The sequence below is a fragment of the Odontomachus brunneus genome, unplaced genomic scaffold (genome assembly GCF_010583005.1).
Source record: "Odontomachus brunneus isolate Ranch 3 - 2012 unplaced genomic scaffold, Obru_v1 Obru_scaffold_126, whole genome shotgun sequence".
NCBI lineage: Eukaryota > Metazoa > Arthropoda > Insecta > Hymenoptera > Formicidae > Odontomachus > Odontomachus brunneus.
The window spans coordinates 277,513-300,134 of NW_022639576.1; the positions used below are offsets into that span (position 1 = coordinate 277,513).

The 22,622-nt window shown below is 34.7% G+C and overlaps 3 protein-coding genes and 1 long non-coding RNA gene across 11 annotated transcripts in view; 2 read left to right on the forward strand and 2 right to left on the reverse strand.

The window, feature by feature from the left end:
• Window positions 1-223: 223 nt before the first annotated feature.
• Window positions 224-12,011, forward strand: LOC116849779 (sodium-dependent nutrient amino acid transporter 1-like). Of its 5 annotated transcripts, none has more exons than XM_032827278.1 (12): window positions 227-347; window positions 433-879; window positions 1,971-2,048; window positions 6,674-6,748; window positions 7,225-7,474; window positions 7,563-7,797; window positions 8,994-9,368; window positions 9,642-9,831; window positions 9,991-10,167; window positions 10,504-10,780; window positions 11,020-11,114; window positions 11,228-12,011. In XM_032827278.1, exons 2-12 carry the CDS (start codon window positions 871-873, stop codon window positions 11,399-11,401), a joined length of 1,935 nt encoding a protein of 644 aa, XP_032683169.1. In that variant the 5' UTR covers window positions 227-347; window positions 433-870; the 3' UTR covers window positions 11,402-12,011. The 5 variants fall into 5 exon arrangements, with proteins under 5 accessions (XP_032683174.1, XP_032683169.1, XP_032683171.1 ...); XM_032827279.1 differs by lacking the exons at window positions 227-347; window positions 433-879 and adding exons at window positions 1,335-1,534; window positions 1,617-1,704; XM_032827283.1 differs by lacking the exon at window positions 8,994-9,368 and having other exon boundaries at window positions 224-347.
• LOC116849781 lies at window positions 7,345-8,550 on the reverse strand. Its single transcript, XR_004379202.1, has 3 exons — window positions 7,949-8,550; window positions 7,566-7,841; window positions 7,345-7,491 (listed from the first exon to the last, which is right to left on the reverse strand). It is a non-coding gene; the product is annotated as an uncharacterized LOC116849781 (long non-coding RNA).
• A 1,939-nt stretch (window positions 12,012-13,950) lies between the features above and the next one.
• The window catches only part of LOC116849778 (tubulin polyglutamylase TTLL5), a 14,413-nt gene continuing 5,741 nt past the window's right edge, over window positions 13,951-22,622 (reverse strand). For 2 of the 4 annotated variants that reach the window (XM_032827275.1, XM_032827276.1), the window contains exons 5-15: window positions 20,175-20,281; window positions 19,723-19,936; window positions 19,208-19,464; window positions 18,515-18,714; window positions 17,874-18,097; window positions 17,262-17,457; window positions 16,973-17,138; window positions 16,553-16,690; window positions 16,284-16,434; window positions 15,754-15,920; window positions 13,951-15,607 (exon numbers count right to left, since the gene is read on the reverse strand). In XM_032827275.1, the coding sequence (XP_032683166.1) occupies window positions 15,409-15,607; window positions 15,754-15,920; window positions 16,284-16,434; window positions 16,553-16,690; window positions 16,973-17,138; window positions 17,262-17,457; window positions 17,874-18,097; window positions 18,515-18,714; window positions 19,208-19,464; window positions 19,723-19,936; window positions 20,175-20,281 (2,019 nt within the window). In that variant the 3' untranslated portion in view covers window positions 13,951-15,408. Of the gene's footprint in view, window positions 15,608-15,753; window positions 15,921-16,198; window positions 16,481-16,552; window positions 16,691-16,972; window positions 17,139-17,261; window positions 17,458-17,873; window positions 18,098-18,514; window positions 18,715-19,207; window positions 19,465-19,722; window positions 19,937-20,174; window positions 20,282-22,622 lie in introns of those variants that run through there. The other 2 variants (XR_004379201.1, XM_032827277.1) reach the window with 2 other exon arrangements.
• The window catches only part of LOC116849780, a 3,227-nt gene continuing 2,544 nt past the window's right edge, over window positions 21,940-22,622 (forward strand). The window contains exon 1 of the mRNA XM_032827284.1: window positions 21,940-22,018. The gene's annotated coding sequence lies outside the window, so the exon portion shown is untranslated. The remainder of the gene's footprint in view (window positions 22,019-22,622) is intronic.

The window sequence follows — 22,622 nt, forward strand, 5'->3', positions numbered from 1 at the left end:
TTAATAATATAAGTAAATAAATAATTTATCTAAATAAATTAATTTATCTAACTTATATAAATGCAGAAAATACTTCTCTCTCTAGTGGACGTAATTTATACAAATAGATCTAATATATAATGGCGCAACAGCGCACATGCGCACTATCAAGCCCGTTACTATTGCTGCTGTATACAAAATCTATTAAATAGCGATGCAGAACAATTTGTTTATTCTTTCTCACAGCGGATGGAATGATAATAAGCTTGAGAACTCAATTATATAACATGCTTAGCTGCCGGGTTTTTATAAAGTCGACTATGATTGGTATAGTCGACGACAACGATGGTCGGCGAGAATAACCGCAGGTGAGAAACCTCTGCGATACGTTCGTCTATGATTTCGATACATAACTCGATCGTAAAATACTAGGTTTCTTGTTCGGTATTTCAGCGTGCATTTTGACCTTTGGATGATTCACACACATGCAAATTACATCATTTATTTTTGGAGTCTACGGAGTCTCATATTAAACCCAACCTGATCTCCGGTTTGATTGCGATTCGCGTGAGTTATGGCTCGAACTTACGTAGATTGTGTAGCCTTTCCCTACCTTGAGCCTATCCGTATTGCGCTACACCTGCGCAAAACGTAATCCACGCTCTCTCAGTGTGGCCGCAGGAACTTGGTTCAAGCGGATACCAGCGATACGTGCCGAAATTGCCAGTTTGCATAAGATGTTGGGAGCTTCAACTGCTTGAATTTGAAATACTTTCACCGTCCGCCTTGTGACCACCGTTTGAATCCTCTAATTTTCCTCCAGTCGCCGTGAAGTCCGCGAGTGTTACTTTGTCAGTGTATTTTGTATATTATTTAGTAGCTGAGAGGAAAATGGAAAAGGTGAGAATTCGTCATAAAGGAATTAAGATGATTTTCTGAAATTTTCGCAAATCTAATGCAAAAGTGGGACAGATGATTTGTTTGAAGATTTAGCAACGCGCGCGTAAGCATTGCTTTCAATGTTCGGAAAAGACGCATGACATGCGCTTTGATTGAATTCTTTAAACACTATTTGAAATATTTCTATAAAATTTTGTTGATATAATATTTTTACAACTCGCGTTAAAAAATTGGCACGAACGAATCGATCTCTCCTCGTATACGTGATGTCGAAATACAGCTGCGACAGTCATTCCGAATTGAAGAATAATCGTCGTGTGATTGACCGAGAGATCCATCTTTCCTTTCACTCTTATGACGTCCTCCAAATTCACGCCGTGCCGCTTGTACGAAACAGGGTCAACATAGTGATTGACTACAGTTACGGCAAAAAGTACAGAAACAAGTTCGCACTTATATTTGCCTTATTTTATCCGGCATATCTCAGAACAGTTCAATGGCTTCAACTTGTAGAAATGAAAGATCAAGAAAGGATCATACGTGTTGTCTGTTCGGCCAGTCGCTACGAGTAACTTTTTTTTCGAGTCTTTCACTGTCGCAAATTATGCAAAATGAGAAATCGATGAATCTGCAGCATTCTAATGTGTATTCTAAAGTAAATATCAGCGCTCTGCGCCAATGAGATGTCTGTCTTCTTATTACAACACATTAAATTCTTCTTTTTCACGTTTTACCAGATTTATTCATGGATTTACAACTGTTTCGTTTAAATTAATAACAACAATAAAAGGACAATAAGAGCCAAATTGTAGGTTTTAAGCAACAGTTACGTAAATCAATTAAGACTTTATTATATAATTTGCCGAACGTTTTGATCATTGGATGTGTTTCGTTTAACGTTGATCGCGCGTTGTCGCGCATGTCTAGAGCGAGACCTTCACGCATTATAAACACGAATATTGTATATACAGTATACGAGTATAATGGAGTAATTATTGAGCGTTGAATTATAATGTGCGGACGCTCTATTGAATGATAAACAATTTATAATTATAAATAAATGTAATAAAATTGCAATCTTCTTTACACAGGTTGGGACAGAGAATCCAGGTTTTATTGGCGATAATGGCAGCGGGGAAAGGCGGAACTCGAAAGAAATCCTTGGAACGGTACGAAATATATTGTGTTCGCATCTTTGCGCCGGATATATCGATCTCAAATTAGCGAAGACATTCTTTTCATCGAACTGAACTTTGAAGAATTATTTTTGCATCTGAAAATGAACTTGGACATTGATTGAATTGGTGACATACGATTGAATTCTTTTTTAATTCTCTGTGCTATCTGGGACGTGCTGTGACGTGGCAGTCTTTGAGGCGCCTGTCATAAAGGACGAAAATCTAAAAATCTGTTGGCAAACGACTTCTGTTATCGCGTCCTGTATTTCGTGCCGATATCAAACGCCGCGGTCGCGCCGAGTACGTGTCAAACAGCAACGCGACTACGTAGCTTATCTGGAATTTCTGGGACGATTGGTTTTCCAAATCAAATACTTCAGGCACGAAAACTCTTTATAATCGCAAATCTGATGAAAGTTTTCTTATATAATGTTTAGCGTGCGCGTACTTTGCACCAAGTTTGATTAAGATTGGTGCAGGCAATACGGAGATCTCGAAATCTCGCCCGCTGAAAAGTCCTTTTATTTACGCCAAGATTTTCAGATTTTTTTTCAGATTCAGATCAATCACACGCACGCACACAAGCGAATGACTTTGTCCATCAAGCCGCATTTGCATCGCCAAGCGATGCGCGTTTGTCTATCAGATTGCGTATATGTTAGTTTGTCTATCAGATTGCGTTTGTAACATATAGGCTGCAAATATAAATGAAGATGATTTAATTAAATCATCACTTACTCATCATTTATTTTAATTTTTATGTATCTACAATGATTGTCACCGATTCACGAATTTACGCTAGAAGAAAAGATTCATGATCGATTATTAGATGTACATATCAAGCTATTTACAATTTCACGTACATTTTCTTATTAGTTTTATATTAATCTGCGCTTGTGATGTTCGCGATCTACATTGCAAATGTGTAATCTGAATTTAAAATTAATTGGCAAGAGAGAAAAGATTTTTGTAGGTGAAATATTATAAAGATTTCCGTATAGATTGCACCAATTACGTGTACAATAAACATTAAATCGATCCTGCATCTTTTCGTCTAGCGTAAACTCGTAAATAAAATAAAATTACTTCATCGATAAATTTAATAAAGTTCAATGATTTGGTGTCTCGAAACCAAAAGTAAAAACGGTCGCGGTTACGCCGCTATTATCGGAGGAAGACAAAACAAAGAAAAACAAGAAAATGTAGAAAAGAGGCGGCAAACAGGCTAACAGGGCCCTTATTCTTGAAATAGTTGCGTATATATTAGTTTTACTGCATAGGTTTAATCATACCATAAAATAGTTGCGCAATAAAAATTACGTATACGCAAAAATTTCAAAAATATAGCCAGTAGCCCTATTCTGTAACTCGTTATTGGAGTTAACGACAGTTTCGTTATCGTTGCGCAGCTTTTGTATACCGTAGAAAAGCTGCGTAACGATAACGAAACTATCGTTAATTCCAATAAAGAGTTACAGAATCCCAGCAAGAGCTTTTATTCTTGAAATAGTTGCGTATACGTAAGTTTTACTACGCAGCTATTTTATGGTACGATTAAACCTACGCAGTAAAACTTACGTATACGCAACTATTTCAAGAATAAGGGCCCAGATGAGAGATATCGATGTCCGCAACAAATATCGAGAGATCGCTGCCGCTTCCGATTGCCACAGTTGGAAAAGAATTAGAGCTCACCGCCTGTAGTGCGAATAACTCACCGTCGTTATCAGACCATCGGAGAGTGCTGCGGTCGGTCGTGAGTGCTTAATCTAGGTACAAAGGGAGCGACCCTTGTCCCCTTGAAGGACGAGCGAGCGAGGGAGACAGAGCGCGAGAGGAGGACAGTCGCAGAGAGACCTGCCGAAAAGGGAAAGTCACCGGTTATTGATGGTTACGGATGGTAAAACCATCTGTCCGATTGTTTAACGTTTTGTTGTCGTGTACGAGTAGGCGGATCCATATAGCACAAATCTCTAAAAGATTTTCCTGCTTAAAATGTTGGATAGAAAATGATAGAAAATTTGCCTATCACAGTTTATGGTGATTTTGATTCACATATTTCACAATTTATTTACAAAATTTCGTAAGTGAATTCATATATCATGTATTGTCTATAATTGATAAATATAAATTAATTATACTAAAATAATTTAATTGATAAATTAAACTAATTACCAACTTTCATATTCAACATGATGGAAAAGAGTAGTATCATAAGATATGATTAAACTACATCCCAGCAAACACAGAATATAAGTATTATATAACATAGAAGTAACACGTAGTATAACGGATGTTATACGTTATTGATATTAAAGTTACATAATTTTCTTTTATAACTGCAATCTAACTGTGTTTTAGAACTGTTATAATTCTCTGTTATTTACAGATTATAATTATATAACACCAACATAACTAAAATATAATATGTTATATAACAAGCGTTTATTTGCATTACATCTATGTTATATAGCATTCTTATATCTAAGGATCGGATCATTCACTAAATGGCTTCCGTTTTCTCGTGTCTTTCTCGTATGTAAAATATGATGCATTCCCATACAGCACAGACCTTGCAACAACATTGCAGCAACATTGCTGCAACTTTTAACATTGCTGCAACGTTGCAGCAATATTGCTGCAAAATTTGTACTGTATAATATATATAAGAACGATGATCACAAAACCGCACAACTTGTACTATGTTCACTTTTATAGTAAAAAGAAGTGATACATTTTTTAATTACTGTTACAATATTACTATTATATGAAAATTACAATAGTAATCCGTTCCATTTGAATATGTATAGAAAGATGAAAATGAATAAATGAAAATAACTCTAATAGCATAAAATACCTGAGAACATACTAGAACGTCTAGAATTAGCTCTAGGATGATTCTGGAATATCTTGTGTTATTTGGGAGCTAATTATTAGGTGAGCAAAAAAGTTCTGAGCTTTTTTTTTGCAAAATTCAATCTTTATTCAAAAACAAACAAAAAAATATTAATCAACGAAATATTCCCCGTTTGCATCAATGATCTTTTGCTTTCTTTCGGGTAGCTTGCGAATTATTTTACGATAGAAGCTCACCGGCTTCGAAGCGATAAAGTCATCAATGCATTTTCGTATCTCTTCAAATCTCACGAAATATGTATCAGCCAAGTGATGCTGCAGCGACAGGAATAGGTAACAATTGGAAGGCGTCATGTCTTGGCTATATGCCGCGTGCAAGAGAAGTTCCCAGCCTAACGCAAAGATATATGGTCCTGAGTCGCTTTCGCAACTTGTGGTCGGGCATTGTCATGAAGCAGGATCACTTTACGACTTCCTTGGCCAGTGAATTGCCTCTTTTCTTCTAATGCATTGCTCAAATTGGTCAATTGTTATTGGTAGCGATCTGCTGTGATTGTTTCACTCGATTGTAACAACTCATAATATAACACATCTTTCCAATTCCACTAGATGCAGAGCAAAACCTTCTTGGCGTAGATATTGGGCTTTGGCGTCGATGTTGAAGGTTGACCAGGGTCAACCCATGATTTTCTACGCTTAGGATTATCATAATCCATTTTTCATCACCTGTAATGATTTTGTGCAGAAAAACTTTTTTCCGGAACTTTAAAATCAAAGTAAGTGCAGTGTCACGCCGTCGATTTTTATTGTCTTCGGACAGTTTATGCGGAACCCATCTATCTTCTCTCTGAACCTTTCCCATTGTAAACGTACGAAAATGGCTTGCCGCGTAGCTGTTCTGCAAGCTGTTCTGCAAGCTCTTTTTCAGTTTGCGCAGAATTTATATTCAGCAATGCTTGCAATTCGTCCGTTTCAATTTTTTGAGGGTGCCCAGCACACGGTTCATCTTCAAGACTGAAATCTCCTTGGCGAAATTTTCCATATCATTTTTTACACATAGCATGACTTACAACGTTCTCTCCATATGCAGCACAAATTATTTCAGTGGATTCAGCAGCATTTTTCTTCAGATGAAACGCGAAGTGGATGGAAAATCGAATATGCTCTTTTGTTATTGCTATCGTGAATACTACTGATTTTTTAGGTAATGTACATCAAACGCCAAACCGCACGGTATTTTAGAAGGCAAAATGTCAACGCTTTAAAACCGCAAAAGGGCGGGAAGATAAATAAAATTGTTGTTTTGATTGTATGAAATCTAATCTAAAGCTCAGAACTTTTGTGCTCACCTAATAATTTAGAATGGCAAGATACTTTTATGTTATTACCTTTAGTAAAAATATTTTTGATACAAAATATATAATTATAATATTTTTACAAATTAAGTGATATATGAGTGATAGCTTATAATCTCTACGTACAATTAAATACTTATAATTGCTGGGAAATAATAATTTATATTCCAACTATATAACATTTCGGCAATATATATAACAGCTATATAACATTTTAGTAACACGTTATATTTCTTTTATATAGTTGCAATATCGTTTGAGTGGGAAATTCAACTAACGTGTATGTTATATGTAACAAACATGTTATATTGCATATTACATTCCGTTATATTATGACGATGTAACTGTTATATTATTATGTTTGTTAGGATAGAACTGAAAACAAATTAATATTTTTCATTACAGAATAACGATGGATTTAACTTTGCTTGCCAGATGCCTAACGACAGAAAACTGCCGTTCTCGCCGCTGGAAGAGACGGTAACTCATATAATTTTACGATCAGCTTAAGTTACAATATAATTTTAGTGTCTGGTCATTATCCGCTCACATAACATCAAAATCAATGTTATTATTACTAAAATATTTCTATAATATTTCAGTAAATTAAATTCCGCTAAAACGTCAGCTTAAAATGGTGAGATAGTTATACTTTAATAGATATTGATAATTAATTTAATCACAAGAAAACTAACGAAAAATCTTGTATTAATGTTCTGGTTGAAAGTTTATTAAAAATCCTGGAAAATATATAATATTTTAAAATCATCACTATATCCTTAGCAACACAATTAAAAGCTTAAGTTTATTGTTGTCATTTTTTTGTGCTGTGTGGACGGTTGTGAGGCCAAATATTTGATATTGGTCCAGTACTGAATACTTGTACTAATATATAGTACTTGATGATAAAATACTTGTTTTATTATGTTGTTCTATGTAAATGTTTGTTCACACAGTCGACAGCGGAAAACGAAAAGAAACGAGCGACTTGGGGAAGCGATACGGAATTTCTTATGTCCTGCATCGCAATGTCCGTCGGACTTGGCAACGTTTGGAGATTTCCGTTCACCGCGTACGAAAACGGTGGTGGTGCTTTTCTTATTCCGTATATCCTCGTACTCTTCGTAGTGGGGAAGCCGTTTTACTATTTGGAAATGATAATGGGTCAATTTACCAGCAGTTCCTCTGTGAAAATATGGTCCGCCGGTAATGAGAGAGAGAGACTGAAAATATCAATGAATTATTTATACTTTTATTATTTCGCATTAATAGCAATGGGAAACTCGTTATTTAGTACCGGCATTGCGTGGTGTCGGCTGGGCACAAACATACTCGACGGCCGCCGTAGGTACTTATTACTGTGCGTTGATGTCGATCAGTTTGTTGTACTTCGTGAGAAGCTTCGCGACGCAGCTCCCATGGTCCACGTGTCTGGAGGATTGGGGAGACAGTTGCGTGGATTCGGCCAAGAAGGGTAACATCACCGACAATATCACCGTGGTGAGAAGTTCTGCTGAACTATATTTTACGTAAGTCTGCACGAAATGTTGTCGTACGACTAAACTGTGCTATGCTTTTGCACCAAGATATATACAATTTTATTATTGAAATGGCTTTTATAGATAGAGATAGATATTTTATTACTGAGACGCGTATAAATGCATGAATTCCTTAACTCACCGTATATTTATAAATTTTGATTTGCCGTGAGAAACCGACTAAATAAATACAAATAAATAAATAAAATAATCGACTAAATACATATCAGTCTTTCTTCTCTCAATAAATCTTTATTATTTTTAATATAAATATATAGAAGAAACACATATATACTCCAGACAACATAATATCTAAAATCGGGACATAAGACGTCTTAAAGATCATCTGTAAGATGTCTTTCAGACGATTTACGTATAAATGTCTTTAAGGCGTCTTAAAGATTATCTTTAAGACGTTTTATGTTCCGATTTTAGACATTATGTTGTCTGGGATGTTAGGATAGACCAAGATGTATCGGATTACTGGGTGAGTCGAGTTCAAAATAAAATTTGAGACAATTATCGTTAGTTTCTTGTTTTAAACGAATTGTTTCGTGTTAGAGATAACTATAATACAACGGAATGTTTACAAACAAAGAATTAACGGCAATTATCTCAAATCTTTTGTCTCGACTTTCCCCATACAATCGCAAATATAAAGCGAAAACAAATATCAAGAACAAAAGGAAAATACAAGCAAAGATAGCGCGATAATAAAATAATGTAAACACAGTACGATGATGAAAATATAATTACCAGTGAGTTTATCAGTGATAAGAGATATTGCTTACAATTTATCAGCTTAACTTAATTTTGACTAGCAGATTAAATGATAAATTTCAAGTCGACGTCTCCTTACCAAAAGTTTTTAAACAGCATAAATTTCTAAAAGATGTTTTAAAGACGTTTAAGGGACGTTTAAAAATTATGTCTTTTAAACGCTTTTAAGATATTTTTTAAAAGTTTATACTGTTGAGAAGTGAATTGATTTACTTTTCATATGACATTCTTTTTTTCGCGCAATTTATACTTCTAAATTCCCCCTCGCTCAAATATATTTTTTGAATCATACGCGCGCGTGCGTGTGCCTTTCTTTATTATTCAACTTTTATTTCAATCTTTATATCTTGAAGCTGCTTGTTTTACTTGTCTCTTGTTGCATGTTATTATTTGTTACTTTTTGGCAGAAAAACAGTACTGAAAGAGAAAGAGAATATTGACGATGGAGTGGGCCTTCCAGACTGGAAGCTGACAGTATGCCTTTTAATTGTGTGGGTCTGTATTTGCGGATTGGTAGCACGCGGCGTAAGGACTTCAGGAAAAGCCGCCTATTTTCTCGCCATATTTCCGTATATCGTGATGATCTGTTTGCTGATTAGAGCGGTGACTTTAGAAGGTGCCGTAAACGGAATTGTCTTCTTCATTAAGCCCAACTTTGAGAAGTTGTTCGAAGCGGATGTCTGGTACGCTGCTGTCACACAGTGCTTCTTTTCACTGTCGGTTTGCTTCGGTGGTGTAGTCATGTACTCGTCTCACAACAACTTTAACCACAATATTTACAGGTTATTCTTTTGTATATAAAACAATATTGCATTTAGGAAGCTAAGACGGATCGAAGTACACCTGTACGAAACTAACGAGACAATTTAAGATTGTTAAACTCTTCGAGCGTACGAATGAAAAAAGTAACAGCTGATTTTTATAAGTAAAGACGGATTCTTTTCTCATACAATTGTAAGATCTAATTGAATTAAGATACGACAATCCTATCGGCTGTACAATAGATAATACAATTATTAATTTATTTATTATTCCGCTTATTTGTGTGTTCTCAGAGACGTTATAATTGTAACCACGCTAGACACGTTAACGAGTTTGTTGGCGGGCTTCACTATTTTCGGCATACTCGGTAATTTAGCGTATGAGCTTGGCACCGATGACATAAGTCGTGTGGTACGAAGCGGAACCGGCCTTGCCTTTATTTCCTATCCAGACGCTATAGCAAAGTTTAGCGTTTTGCCACAGGTAAAAATTATCTATACTGAATTCGGAAATAAAAAAATGTGGTGTTGTTGTGGTAACATAAATAATATATTAAATTATATATTTTATTATATACACACACATAATATTATTATATGTGTGTATTATAATATATAATAAATTATTATTATTTTTTCTCAGCTGTTCTCCGTGCTTTTCTTCTTAATGCTATTTGTCCTGGGAATTGGTAGCGCTGTTGCGTTGGTCAGTTCTCTTAATATCATTATTTGTGACCAATTTCCAACGTGGAAGCACTGGCATGTAGTTATCGGGACGGCTGTAATTGGCTTTCTCGCCGGTACTCTTTATTGCACACCTGTAAGTGTTTTTTTTTTTGCGCATAGCGTAGTGATAAATTTATGGTAACGTTTATTTTTTAATCTTCAAAACCAGTTTTGTGTGTGTGTGTGTGTGTGTGTGTGTGTGTGTGTGTGTGTGTGTGTGTGTGTGTGTCAGAAACAAAATCTAGTACGGACAGTTTTTCATCTTTTATTTGATTTTTTAACGTGGAATCATTACCTCTCAAGCAGCACCAATGTTGTTTACTTCAGGATCCGAAAACACATTCGATTCTATTTACAGTTTTACTTTCACGTATAAATTTTATCCAGTTGCACCATATAAAACTAATAATATTTATACGCATGTATACAGGGTGGTCAATTCATGCTAGGTCTGGTGGATTTCTACGCAGGATCATTTATAATCTTCTTCTTAGCTACGTTGGAGATGAGCGGCACATTCTGGGTATACGGACTCGAGAATTTGTTGGATGACGTCGAGTATATGTTACAGAGACGTCCATCAGTATATTGGAGAATCTGCTGGGCGATAATCACACCGTTGTTGCTCGCAGGAATCCTAATTTATACTATTATCAACTTAAAACCGCTGACTTATAGCAACGTACCATATCCATCTAGCGCACATAGTTAGTCTTTACTAATTTTATTTCGAAAAAATATAAAATTCTTCTCTTATAAAAAAATCTCTTATAAAAAATCTCTTATAAAAAAATCTTAAATTATGCTGAATTTTTTAAATCAGTTTGAAAGAAGATTTTGGAATTGTTATATTTTTTTTCTATCCTGAGATGAAATTAGGCTCGACACACGATTCATCATAAAAATGAAAATAATTACATTTGTTTAATCTATGAAAATATTACAGTTGTCGGTTGGACGTTATTCACCTTTGGCGTGCTGCAAGTTCCATTCTGGATGCTCTATACAATATTATCGAAAAGAAATTTGGGACTACCTGAGGTAACTGTGTTCGTCAAGTGTACCTAAATATATATTATTAATCATGTATGAATTTCTCTCTTATATTCATACTTCTGTTATTCGAATATTTTCTTTTGATATATTCCCTGCAGATGTTCAAGGCAGCTTTTAGCCCTTCGTCGAAATGGGGTCCAAAAAGTCCCGCGCACATGGCATCCTGGCGCGAATTTAAAGAAATGATGAATAAAAAACGCGAAAAACGCAATTGTTCGCGGTTAAAACAGTTTATTTATGTGATTTTCTGTTTAGAACACAAACTCGTCTGATCATACATTATTTTAGTATTTTATGTTATGAAATGTTCCACATAGGACGATGTATAGTTAAATGAACTTGCATTTTAACACATAGAAATTCACATGGAAATTCACATAGTTTTATTCGCATTTAACTCACGTTTCTCATGTCGACAGTATTAACAGTTCGTGTTAATATAACAATGTGTATGCTCTGGCGGTTATCAGAAATCCTTTTACTGATATGGGTGCACGCATGTACAACACATGTATCCGAAGCACATTACAAATATTTGTGGTTATTTATTTTATTTAGTTTATTACTTATATATTCAGAACGGAGTTTTAAACTTTCGATAAATAATTTTGACAATAGAGAATTGCAAAACTTTAATCTGTGACTTTAAACTGGCATGTTGTATCAACATTAGCAAAGAGTATAACGCACAATTTGTGATTATTTGTATTCTCTGCAATAATTTATATTTCGATGTACACATTTCACATGTTTTATCTTGTAAGATTATCATCAAAATGTAATACAGCAATGCATAAATAATACAGTAGTAACAAAGTTTGTCTAAGCCATGTATTTACTCGAGCTATAAATTTACTATTTTCACTTGTGACTTATAAAGGATATATTTTTTGTTGGTTTTATTAAAAATAGAAATTTATGTTGGTCAGTATTTCTTTAATAAATGTATGGGATTGCTTGTTCAATAAATAATTAAATAAATAATACTAGTAAAATAAAATAAGTACTTTTCAGCAGACTATTTTAAATACTAATAATTTACATTGTTATTGTAACCTATGATTAAAATGCATTTCTCGAACACGTATACATTTGTAATAAATCTTGATATTTGTCATAAATTACTGTTCATTTATTAAAAATACTGACCACGAATTAGATAGAGTAATCGCAAGTCCTAAAAATGCACTTGATCTTAATTTAAGTTAAATATTTTACTCGCGCGATCGAAAAATGCAGATATATTATGTTTACTTTAATTTCCGTCTGTAAGTACGATATATAACTCGGCTTATATCTAAAAATTAAGTTAAGATAGAATTTAAGGGTTACCTCTCTTTTCGTATAGATTGTCAATAATGTAAAATCTCATTTCATCGTTTATGACTAGATACAAGCAATATATGATCGGTGAAAAGTATCACGACATCAGAAATCTTTACGCAGAAGATAATAGAGGAACACGTTCTTCTTGAAAAGAGACGAACACAGGCTGACATATAACTAGTTTAGTCATATAATTCTAATAAAATCTTCGCGGCTGTCTAAGATGCAGAAAAATTGATTAATTCTTACTGGTTAAGACGCAGAAATCGGTGAGATTCTGCGGTAAGCCTTTTCACGTCAATGGTTCGAAATGCGTTAACAGATACGAGTTGACTGCTGTGAGTAAATAGCAAAATAAAAAGAAAAATCTACTTATTTCAAGCGTCACTCGTTTCGCTTTATCGCATCGTCGAACCTCGCTAATCAACAAAAATCAATCAAAATATTTAGCAAGTTAGTTAGAGAGCCACGAAAGCCTCAAATATCAAGTTAATTTAAAATACGGCCTAAATATTTACGTTACATGAGAGCTGGCGGTGTCAGTTTAATTTACGTAATGTTTAGCTTTCAGCTTATCATTTATCAGTATAAAACTACATTTATTCTTACTATCTGATGATATTCTGATTGAATACTTGATAAGCGTATTACATTATGAAAATGACAGCGTAAAATGCTATACTGTGTAAAATAGACTAAATCTGCGTATTTCTAAGCTTTTCGATTTATTGAGCCGCATCGTATGAAAAGTATGAAATGATCATGATACATGTCACAGTATTATAGTCAACGAATATTTTTTTACATTACAGACTAGTCAAAAATTCGATTTCTAATATAAGATGATAATAATGGCGTATTGGTGAGGAAAACTTCTGCATGATTACTAGCGTCATTGTCATATGAGTGTAAAATATCCTTAATATCTGATATAACGTTTCACCCGACTTTCTTTCGGAAAACCGTTTGTGAAGAGAGTGAAGATTGTGAATTCACAAAAGTGACAAACATGCAAAATTCTCATCTAATCGGGCAACGTCCTGTGACATACTTAGGATGACGATATAAGTAAAATGTTATTATTAGTGATAAACAACGAGATATTTTGAACCATTGTGAGAAATAACATTCGCTAAAATCTTCTTAAAAATCTTCTTCGCTAAAAACTTTAAGGCTCCTGGGGAATCGCATCAACCATCTTTTTTTAATGACGTCAGAAGCGAGAAAACGCATGCTAAAAATTCCTGCAAAGTACGTCGAGATAAACAGATATATCCACAAAACGACATTTGCGATCGATTAAGTATATTTCTAAAATACTCCGTACATTTTCCTTTTGTTCTAACAATCAACAGATAATTATAAAATAAATGTGACGTGCAATCGTCTTTTCTAACCTAATTTCCTCATTATCTTGTCATATTAATTTTCCGATTATCTATTGATTTTTAGAATAAAAGGAATGTGTACGGAGTATTTTAGAGGTGTATTTAATCGATCGCAAATGTCGAATATATCTGTGAATATATCTGTTTATCTCGACGTGTTTTGCAAGAATTTTTAGCATGCGTTTTCTCGTTTCTAACGTCATTAAAAAGAGATGGATGATGCGGCTCCCCAGGAGCCTTAAACGTTTAGACGGAATAAAAGACATCCGAATAAGTTGAGACTTTGCATGCTCACTAGAGTCTACAACAAGCGACACAGGAATTCACAAACGGGACTTTGAGATATTTTCTTTCTCAGCTATCTGTCTAAATATTGAATCGAGTCATAAATAACTTCGGACGCAGATAGCTAATATTTATTTTCCTTGAACATTTGCAGGTCTATCGAATAATATTAAAGAAATATTAATAACGACGAATGTACATAGGCTTCATCGTTCAATATTTTACACGAAAGTAAATTTAAGGGAGATAAACACTGTGACAACTGAAAAAAATAGTTCTTTAGCGAATTTTTTGTGACGCTCATAAAGCAGGTAGATAAATATATGTTTTTGCATTGAATTAGTCATCTTTTGAACTGTTGAAAAACATTTTTCTATTTGATGAAATACATTTTTGTTTTGATATAAAATGTGTCTGTAATAGACTCTGCAAGCTCTATCGGCCTCGCACCTAGAATCCTTAAAAGTCATCTGAAATAAAAAAAACCCCAAGATTTTCTTAAAATATATGAATGTAGTTTCAGTTAAGTGTACGGATTTTTTTTTTAAATTTTTCCCCCAAAAAACGGTACTTCTTTTGGACATTTTTGAGCATTTTTTAAAATGTGCGCTATTTTGCGAATAATTAAAATATTAAAATTTTCGTACACTTAACTTGAAATTACATTTATATACTTTAAGAAAATCTTTTTCATTTTTTATTTCAAATGACTTTTAAGAACTCCAGGTACAGGACCAATGGAGCTTGCAGAGCCTACTACAGACACATTTTATACTAAAATACAAATAAATACAAATAAATACAAATAAAATACAAATACATTTTATACTAAAATACAAATGTATTTTATTAAATAGAAAAATATTTTTCAACGGTTCAAAAGATGACTAATTCAATGCGAAGACATTTATTTATTTATCTACCTGCTTTATGGGCGTCCCAAAAAAATTCACTAAAAAGAGCTATTTTTTTCACATTACAGTGTTTATCTCCCTTAAAGAGAGAAGTGAAAGTTATTTATGACTCACGGAATAGTTTTAAAAGGCGTACCCAAAATATTCTTCTTTGTCATTACATATTCGACGCTACATACTATAAGGATTCGTTGAAGTATTAGCACGCAATAGAGATTGCCAATTAATACTAAAATATTGCTAATATAGGAGCTGCACAGCAATCACGAAGAACGGACAATTCGCGGGGCAATTCTGACGGACGCGGGATTTTTAATTTTATTAGAATTATGTGCGAAAAGTGCAATAAGTTAGTTACTAATTGAGTTACCTATTAATCGGATTATTACACTTGCATTGTTCCGTTACGGCGGCATTAGAATATACTCGCGATGTAATATGCGGTAAAGAGCCGAGAAGATTGGCGCCGCGTAGACTGCCGGCGAAACCACTTCTTCCCAAGAAACTGTGAGCACATTTGTAAAGCCGGGTTTGCAGAATTAGCACGTCATCGAGATCTTGTTCACTGTAACAATCGCATTATTCTTTCAGTCAATCTCGACTTGCTTCAATCAAATGAATAATAACGGTTTTCTCACCATGTAATTCCGCGGACGAAGTCGCAAACGAAGCTGCGAATTTAACTATCATTAATTATTTAATGTAACGTACCTTGCTGCACTTAAAAATTTCTGGAAGAGTTTATTAGGAACAGTACGAGGCCGATCTACGGTATCCTCGTAAAGATCCGTTTCTCTGTTGTACAGATGTAAAAAATCGGACAATTGTTTTGCAATAATAGCAGCTCGGTCCTTGTCGCTTAACTTGCTGCACGGTAACTGCGAAAAAGATAATCATTTTGATTGAATCGCTCAGTTGTCAATCTAGTTACGGTTATAATTTCTTGTGCGAAAATACATAAATATAATCCCATGTTAATGAAAAAAATTAATGTTTACGAAGTATATCCTGTATAGACGGGAAACAAAGGAATAAAGATAAACGACTAATTCGATAATGTAAAAAAAAAATAGCTTACACTAGTAAAATGCAGTTTTTACATTTCACCTGCTTTAATAATTTATTAAAGATGTGAGTTTCTATAAAATGTAATAACTATTGCAGCGTTCCGCTAAATAATTTTGCTTACATAAATTATTACGGCAGTATAAAAAGCTATTCGTTTTATAATGAACATATACCGTGAACAGAAACGGCGTTCTCAAACTACAAGACGAATGTTGGAGAAACTTCATCACGAGATCACAGCATGCCGGATCTGCATTCGAGTGTGATATTTTTCGTAGTATATAACCTAGATATAAACCAAAAGCTTTCCGTGCTTCGCCAGGACTGGAATTTTATACAATTGTTAATTGGCTGAATGTTCTTGTAGAAACTTCGAAAAAAAGACCACAATATCAGGTAAAAAATTGCCTTAATGTTTTGCTTATGGATTTTGATGACAAACCTGAGCTTGTTGCCTTCCTGCATCGATTGTATCACTTGATTTTTGTATTTATGCATATCTATATCCACATTCTCCTTATTTTCACGATCCAAGCTTTGCTTATGACCCTTCACCAATGCTCTTTCGTATCTCTCGTATCTACAATCAGATCGATTACTCTTTTATGAACTAAAATATATTGCATAAATATAATTACAGTAGTGTATTACTCATAATCTAATTTCTACTTTCTCTTTTCCCGATCGTTTTTATACATAATATTAATATGTATCTCTTTATATCATATTTTCTTTTTTATATAAATTTGGTTATTTAATTTAGATCCACAAGTGATAATAAATAAAATACAATAACTTGGTAATAAATAAAAAAGATTGAGATAGTATATATTTTTTTGTGTGAATTAAAGATGCAACATACCTAGACAGTCTATCTAAAGTTACTTCTGGTATTATAAAACCGGTAACACGACTAGCTGCAGGGAACAATTGTTCATGTAACATCAGATTATGATTTGTATTGACTTGTTGAGGCAACCTCCTTGGGCCGAGTGGGTCTGACATCATCGAAGTACCTGTAACTAGATCTAAAATATACAATTATTATAGATAAATCATCACTGAATAGATCATTTAATCTTGATATTTATTCTTTTTCTTTTTTATTTAAACAAGAGTATACTGTTAAGTAAACGCAAAGTTACATTTACCCAAATATTGCGAGTAGAGTTCCCAAGATTTTGGACTTGGAAATATTCTAACAAATCCGCCCCTCCTCTCGAATTGCGCTTTAGCAGACGCTACTATTCGCTGTTGCTCTGAACTCAAGCCTGATTTATTTACGTTGCTTCTGCTAATACTCTTTCTACCCTGAGGTAATGTTTCTGCAGACTGTACCCTCCTATACTAAAACAAGAAAACAAACATTTGCTCAATACACCATTGTTTGACGCAATTTATTTTCATTCGTTAGCCAGTTTTTGCATTTTGCAGATTTATTTTTGCAAATAAAACGAAGAAATGATATATAAATCAAAATAATAAAGTAATTATTATATATGTAATATATATGCTCTCAATATACATATTTTATTCGTTTCCTGCCAGACATACACGCATTGCATGTTCTTATTTATTTGAAGCACCAAATAAAATATCTTATGCACGTTCCTGCTAAAAAAGGATAAAAAGCCGAATAAAACATAATCCCATGTTAATGAAGAAATAAATGTTTATGAAGCATATCCCGTATAGACGGGAAACAAAAGAATAAAGATAAACGAGTAATTCGGTAAATAAATGTAAAAAAAAAAATAGCTTACACTAGTTATCCTTTTATTGGAATTGACGGCAGCACGATTTAAATTTTGAGGACGTAGAATTGGATCAACAGCAGGTATTCCGACAAGAGTAAGCAAGTCTGCTATTAAAGCTGACTTGAGTCTAATATCTAGTGGCGAATCACATCCCAATGAGGGAGTTAAATTTACTTCCAGTAACCACGGCTTCAGCGTATCATCGATTAATATATCAAAGCCAAATAGTTCTAGAATAAAAATTATATATATGTGTAACATATATATATATATATATATATATATTCACATGTAGCATCTGAGAGATGTGTAAAACCTATATAAAAATTAAATATACACTTGAGTCTTAATATATTGATCCTTGCCTAACTAAAAAATTTATTGTTAAGGAACAAATGTTTATAGATTTCACATCTGGAACAGCTTCTTAATCAGATTTCACTCGTAGCCTAAATTATGCACACTCAAAAAAGAGATCGGGGATCTTGCTAGTCTATTGTATACTAGGGTTGCATTCCAAAACATCTTTTTCGAGGAAAATTTTACTCTTAAATCTATAGTTCATGTTACATACACTATAGACTTAAAAGTAAAATTTTCTTAGGAAAGGATGTTTTGGAATGCAACCTAGAAAAGTAAATAATTACCGAAACATGTTTCGGGATGTTTCACGAATTGCTTTAAACCGCTGACAATTCCAGATGCAGTAGCGAGAATGGATTTTATAATAATATCTTCTATGCGTTGCATTAGCAATTCTGTATCTTGGCCCGTTGAGCGCAAGTGTCTAAGTAATGCCGATAATGTCCATTTGTGTCCTACATCTTCGGCATCCGGATCTTCGTTCCTAATAGCAATATTAAAAGTTCTTTCATGTGTTTTTACAGTTCTATTCAATAGATCAACTCTCATTATATCCTTTCATTCCGTTTCTCCCTTTTCCTAATTATGTGCCTAATTATCTGCCCTTAATTTTGCAACATGTATATTTGAAATTTTTCATGCCTCTCTTTTTTTTCGTATACATTTTTTCCCCTCTCATCTCTGTATTTTATTCTATTCTATTCTATTTTTAATATTATCACAAAGTATAACAAAAAATCTCGTCCTATTACTTGCATCTTAACGCGAGAACAGTCGCCCGCAACCTTTTAGTGAGCGAGAAGAAAACAAACGGCTGTCAACAAACTTGTCAAATTGAAACAAGCTACTTCCCGCAGAGCTTTTTCTTAAGTAAACTGTTTTTATACTCCTATATTTACATCCCTTATTAATATAAATAATTTTATTTCGATACATACGATCGAACATCATATATCGTTCGTATATCGTATACTCACTTTACATAATCTACATGGAACTTGTTTATACTGTAGTTGCAGAGATGCATGCAAGGGTTCCAGATATATTGGTTTCCGCCATCATACTTGACGGTCGCAAATCTCACTAAACCTTCCTCGTATAAATAAATTAGCAGCGGATCGTAATTCGTCACAGCCACGTAGAGACGCAAATCGCACTTGTGTCCGTCGACTAAAAGCGGGTTATTTATGTACTGCGCCACGATAACCGATTCGTCTGTCAGAATCTTTTCGGGCTGTAACAACATAATAAGTAAACGAATAGAGTTGGCAGATAGCACAAGTGCCATCAGAGCAGCTAACAATTTTCAAATGCTAAATTTGTATTCGAGTAATCTAAGCATTAAATATTCATAAGGTTGATTTGTAGTTATCGTAATGACTTGTCAATATCAGTTTGCCCTAACTGCTATTCATCGATCCCCCGATGTTTCTTTCGATCGCACTTAAAAGCGAAACAGATGTAAGAACACATAAAAAGGAAATGTGCTTACATTGTTAACAATATAAATACCACGGCCTCGTGAGCTAGCTTTGGGTTTAACGATCCACGGTCCCCTATATCTGAAATGCGCCGAGATCAATTCTCTGGCTTCGGCCGGCAGTAGAAACGTCTGAGGTATAAAGTCGAGATTTCGAAGGCCTTTACTTCTCTGCATAGCTTCGATGTTTTTGTAGAGACGATCCTTACGCGTGATCTCGTAAGACCTAAAAGTACCAAAAACGAATTTCTTTTCTAATGAGATCAGCATTTGTATGCTATAAAAAATCAAAAGACTTTTCTCCCGTTTCTTTGACAATTCGAGCTGTTGTGTGCGAATTTGTTTTATTATTTACGATATATTTATATTTGTACTATCATTTACTTGTTTAAATATTTTTACATTTTCTACGAAGTCTGTACATTATTCTTACAGAAACTGCTTTGATAACGGTGCATTCTTACCTGGGAAAATGGTTTACTTTTTGATAAGGCATCAAATTCCGCAGGATATCTGGCTTCGGATGATTCCCCATCCACAAAATATTAAAATCCGCCTCGTTCATCGGTACCTGAAAGCAAGGGCGTCGACATGATAATTCGTAGCTCCAAATATAATAAATAATTGACAGATTGTTATTATTGTTTTTAGTTTTCGCCGTTTTCATTTTCTGATTTTTACTGGGGAAAGAAAGTACGCTAATATGTGTTAGATGCGAGCGCGTAAATATGTCGCTTCTCATGTTTTGTAGTATAGCGATACGATTGTGAAATACGGAAACACGGTGGTAGTGCGTGTACTTAATATTCGAGTTGCATCGGATCGAACGCCTTTGTTGACCTCGCAGTTTCTTTGCGGAACAATACGTTCGACTACGCAAACTGACTACCAATTACAAAAATACGCACGATCCTGAAGGAAATTGCACGTATAGAAAAATAAATGCAAATTAAAAAGTAAGTAAGATCGCTCCTGAACTTGGCTCGCCATCGTCCTTGCATTTTAATTCGTCGAGAGCTGATACAATAAGACATTAATATGACAGTAATGATCGGCTTCGTAACGGTCACTGAATACCTGCACGCCTAAATGTGTGTCGACTCCCTTTATGGCTACTGGAGAATTAATAGCTCATGCGCTAACGACTTGGCAAGTCGGACGAATTCGCGATACTAACAAATTTATACAGTATGAGAAAAAAACTCGTGCTACTTCGCACTGGTTTATTTCTTAAAAATATCGCGTCAGAGCTCCATGCATTTTAGAGTCGACCTCCCTTTCGTAAAAATCAGTAAGATGTTCTATTCATAAACAGGAGAGATGCAATGCCATCCTCCAAAGCCATCCGATAATTTGGAATTCTAATCGAACGCGGTTGAACCGCGGGTGCGAGTCATTGATACGAATACGATTGTCTCGTTTGCTCGGACGTTTATACTATAGAACGTGAGCGACATACTGCATCGATCAAGGATAACGAGCGGGCAGTCGAGAAGGCCACATGACGAATACTTCAATATTCTTGCAAGTACATCGTACAATCGAATGAAAAATCGACACGATTGACGAAAATGTTGCGGTATTAACACCACATATTTCGAAAATCATACGATATTATTCGCTTACGTCGCAAAAATAACTTTATATTATATGGAAAAGTAATTTTAAAATCGTCGCATATCCAAGAGACGAATATACTTCAGCATGCAGGAAAAAAATTCCTATAATTTCTCATTTCTGATGTCGTACCTTAGTATAGCCCGTCAGGGGTTCATACCTCAAGACTGATCAATCTTCTTTTGAAAGACGTAGATTTTATCTCGGGGTGGGAAATCAGTCTTCCGCATAAAATACAAGAGTTCGAAATACGTGAGATTAATTATATATCAGACTGTGATATCTAAGGTCCCTCCATTATTGTGACTTCTACTTTTAATTTTACTTTGTTTTAAAATGCACTTAAGACAAAAAGAAGAAAGAGAAGACGTTCTCTAAATAAAAATTTTAGAATTTTCTAGAATATTATTATACTTGGATTTATATGCCAATATACATAAATTAAACGTTGCGGTTTGGGGAAAGGAAAGGAGATCTCTTTTTCCCTCTCTCTCCCTCGAACGATTTACCTTGGAGGTTCGAACGATGCCTTTGGCGGATAAACTTAAAATCCGCCGAGGTCACCGCGAGGAGGCCACGACAGTGTCACGAGACGCATCAGTAGAGCGTCCTCATCAACGTAGCGATACGGCGGCAGTCTAGCGCGAGCTCTTGCTCAGGAGACGCCCGTAGGAACCTTGCTCGTTTTCAGGTATGGGCCTTGCGCTTTTCTTCGCGACAAAACTTTCGTCAATTCAGTTCTTTTTTTCCTCAAGCGAGTTGAAAAGTGCTCGATCTAAACGCATTGTGTACTAACGGCAACACTTCACACACGCTCGGTAACAAAAAGATCACGACACTCATCTCTTGCCAAATTTCGGAATGAGCAACGATTGTGAGAATACAAGCCTCTCCGTGGATAAAAAGGATATAACTGAAGTGGCTAAACTTTAGAAACGTATTCTACTCACATAAAAAATTATTATTCTACTCATGTAAATATACTATACAAAATCTCTTTCTGTGCACTATCCTCATTGGCACACATTCGTAATTTTTCCATTGCTTTCCATGCAGATTTTGATAATAACAAGATGAAGTAAGAAAACGAAGCAAAGTTTGAAAATGTTTGAGTTATTTTTACGCTACGCGAAGGTCCTTAGGATAAGGAGAGAGGGAAAAAGATGAGAGGGAGAGTGGGAGAACGAAAAGGGGTGAGAATATGAGAAGAACGGAGTGGGAGGGGGGAAGAGAGAGAGAGAGAGAGAGAGAGAGAGAGAGAGAGAGAGAGAGAGAGAGAGAGAGAGAGAGAGAGA

Bases quoted from the DNA above. Each gene is read 5' to 3' on its own strand.
- LOC116849779 (XM_032827278.1), top strand. The intron at 2,049-6,673 runs GTACGAAATATA...TTTTCATTACAG, and splicing joins CGAAAGAAATCCTTGGAACG to AATAACGATGGATTTAACTT. The intron at 7,475-7,562 runs GTAATGAGAGAG...CTCGTTATTTAG, and splicing joins TGTGAAAATATGGTCCGCCG to TACCGGCATTGCGTGGTGTC.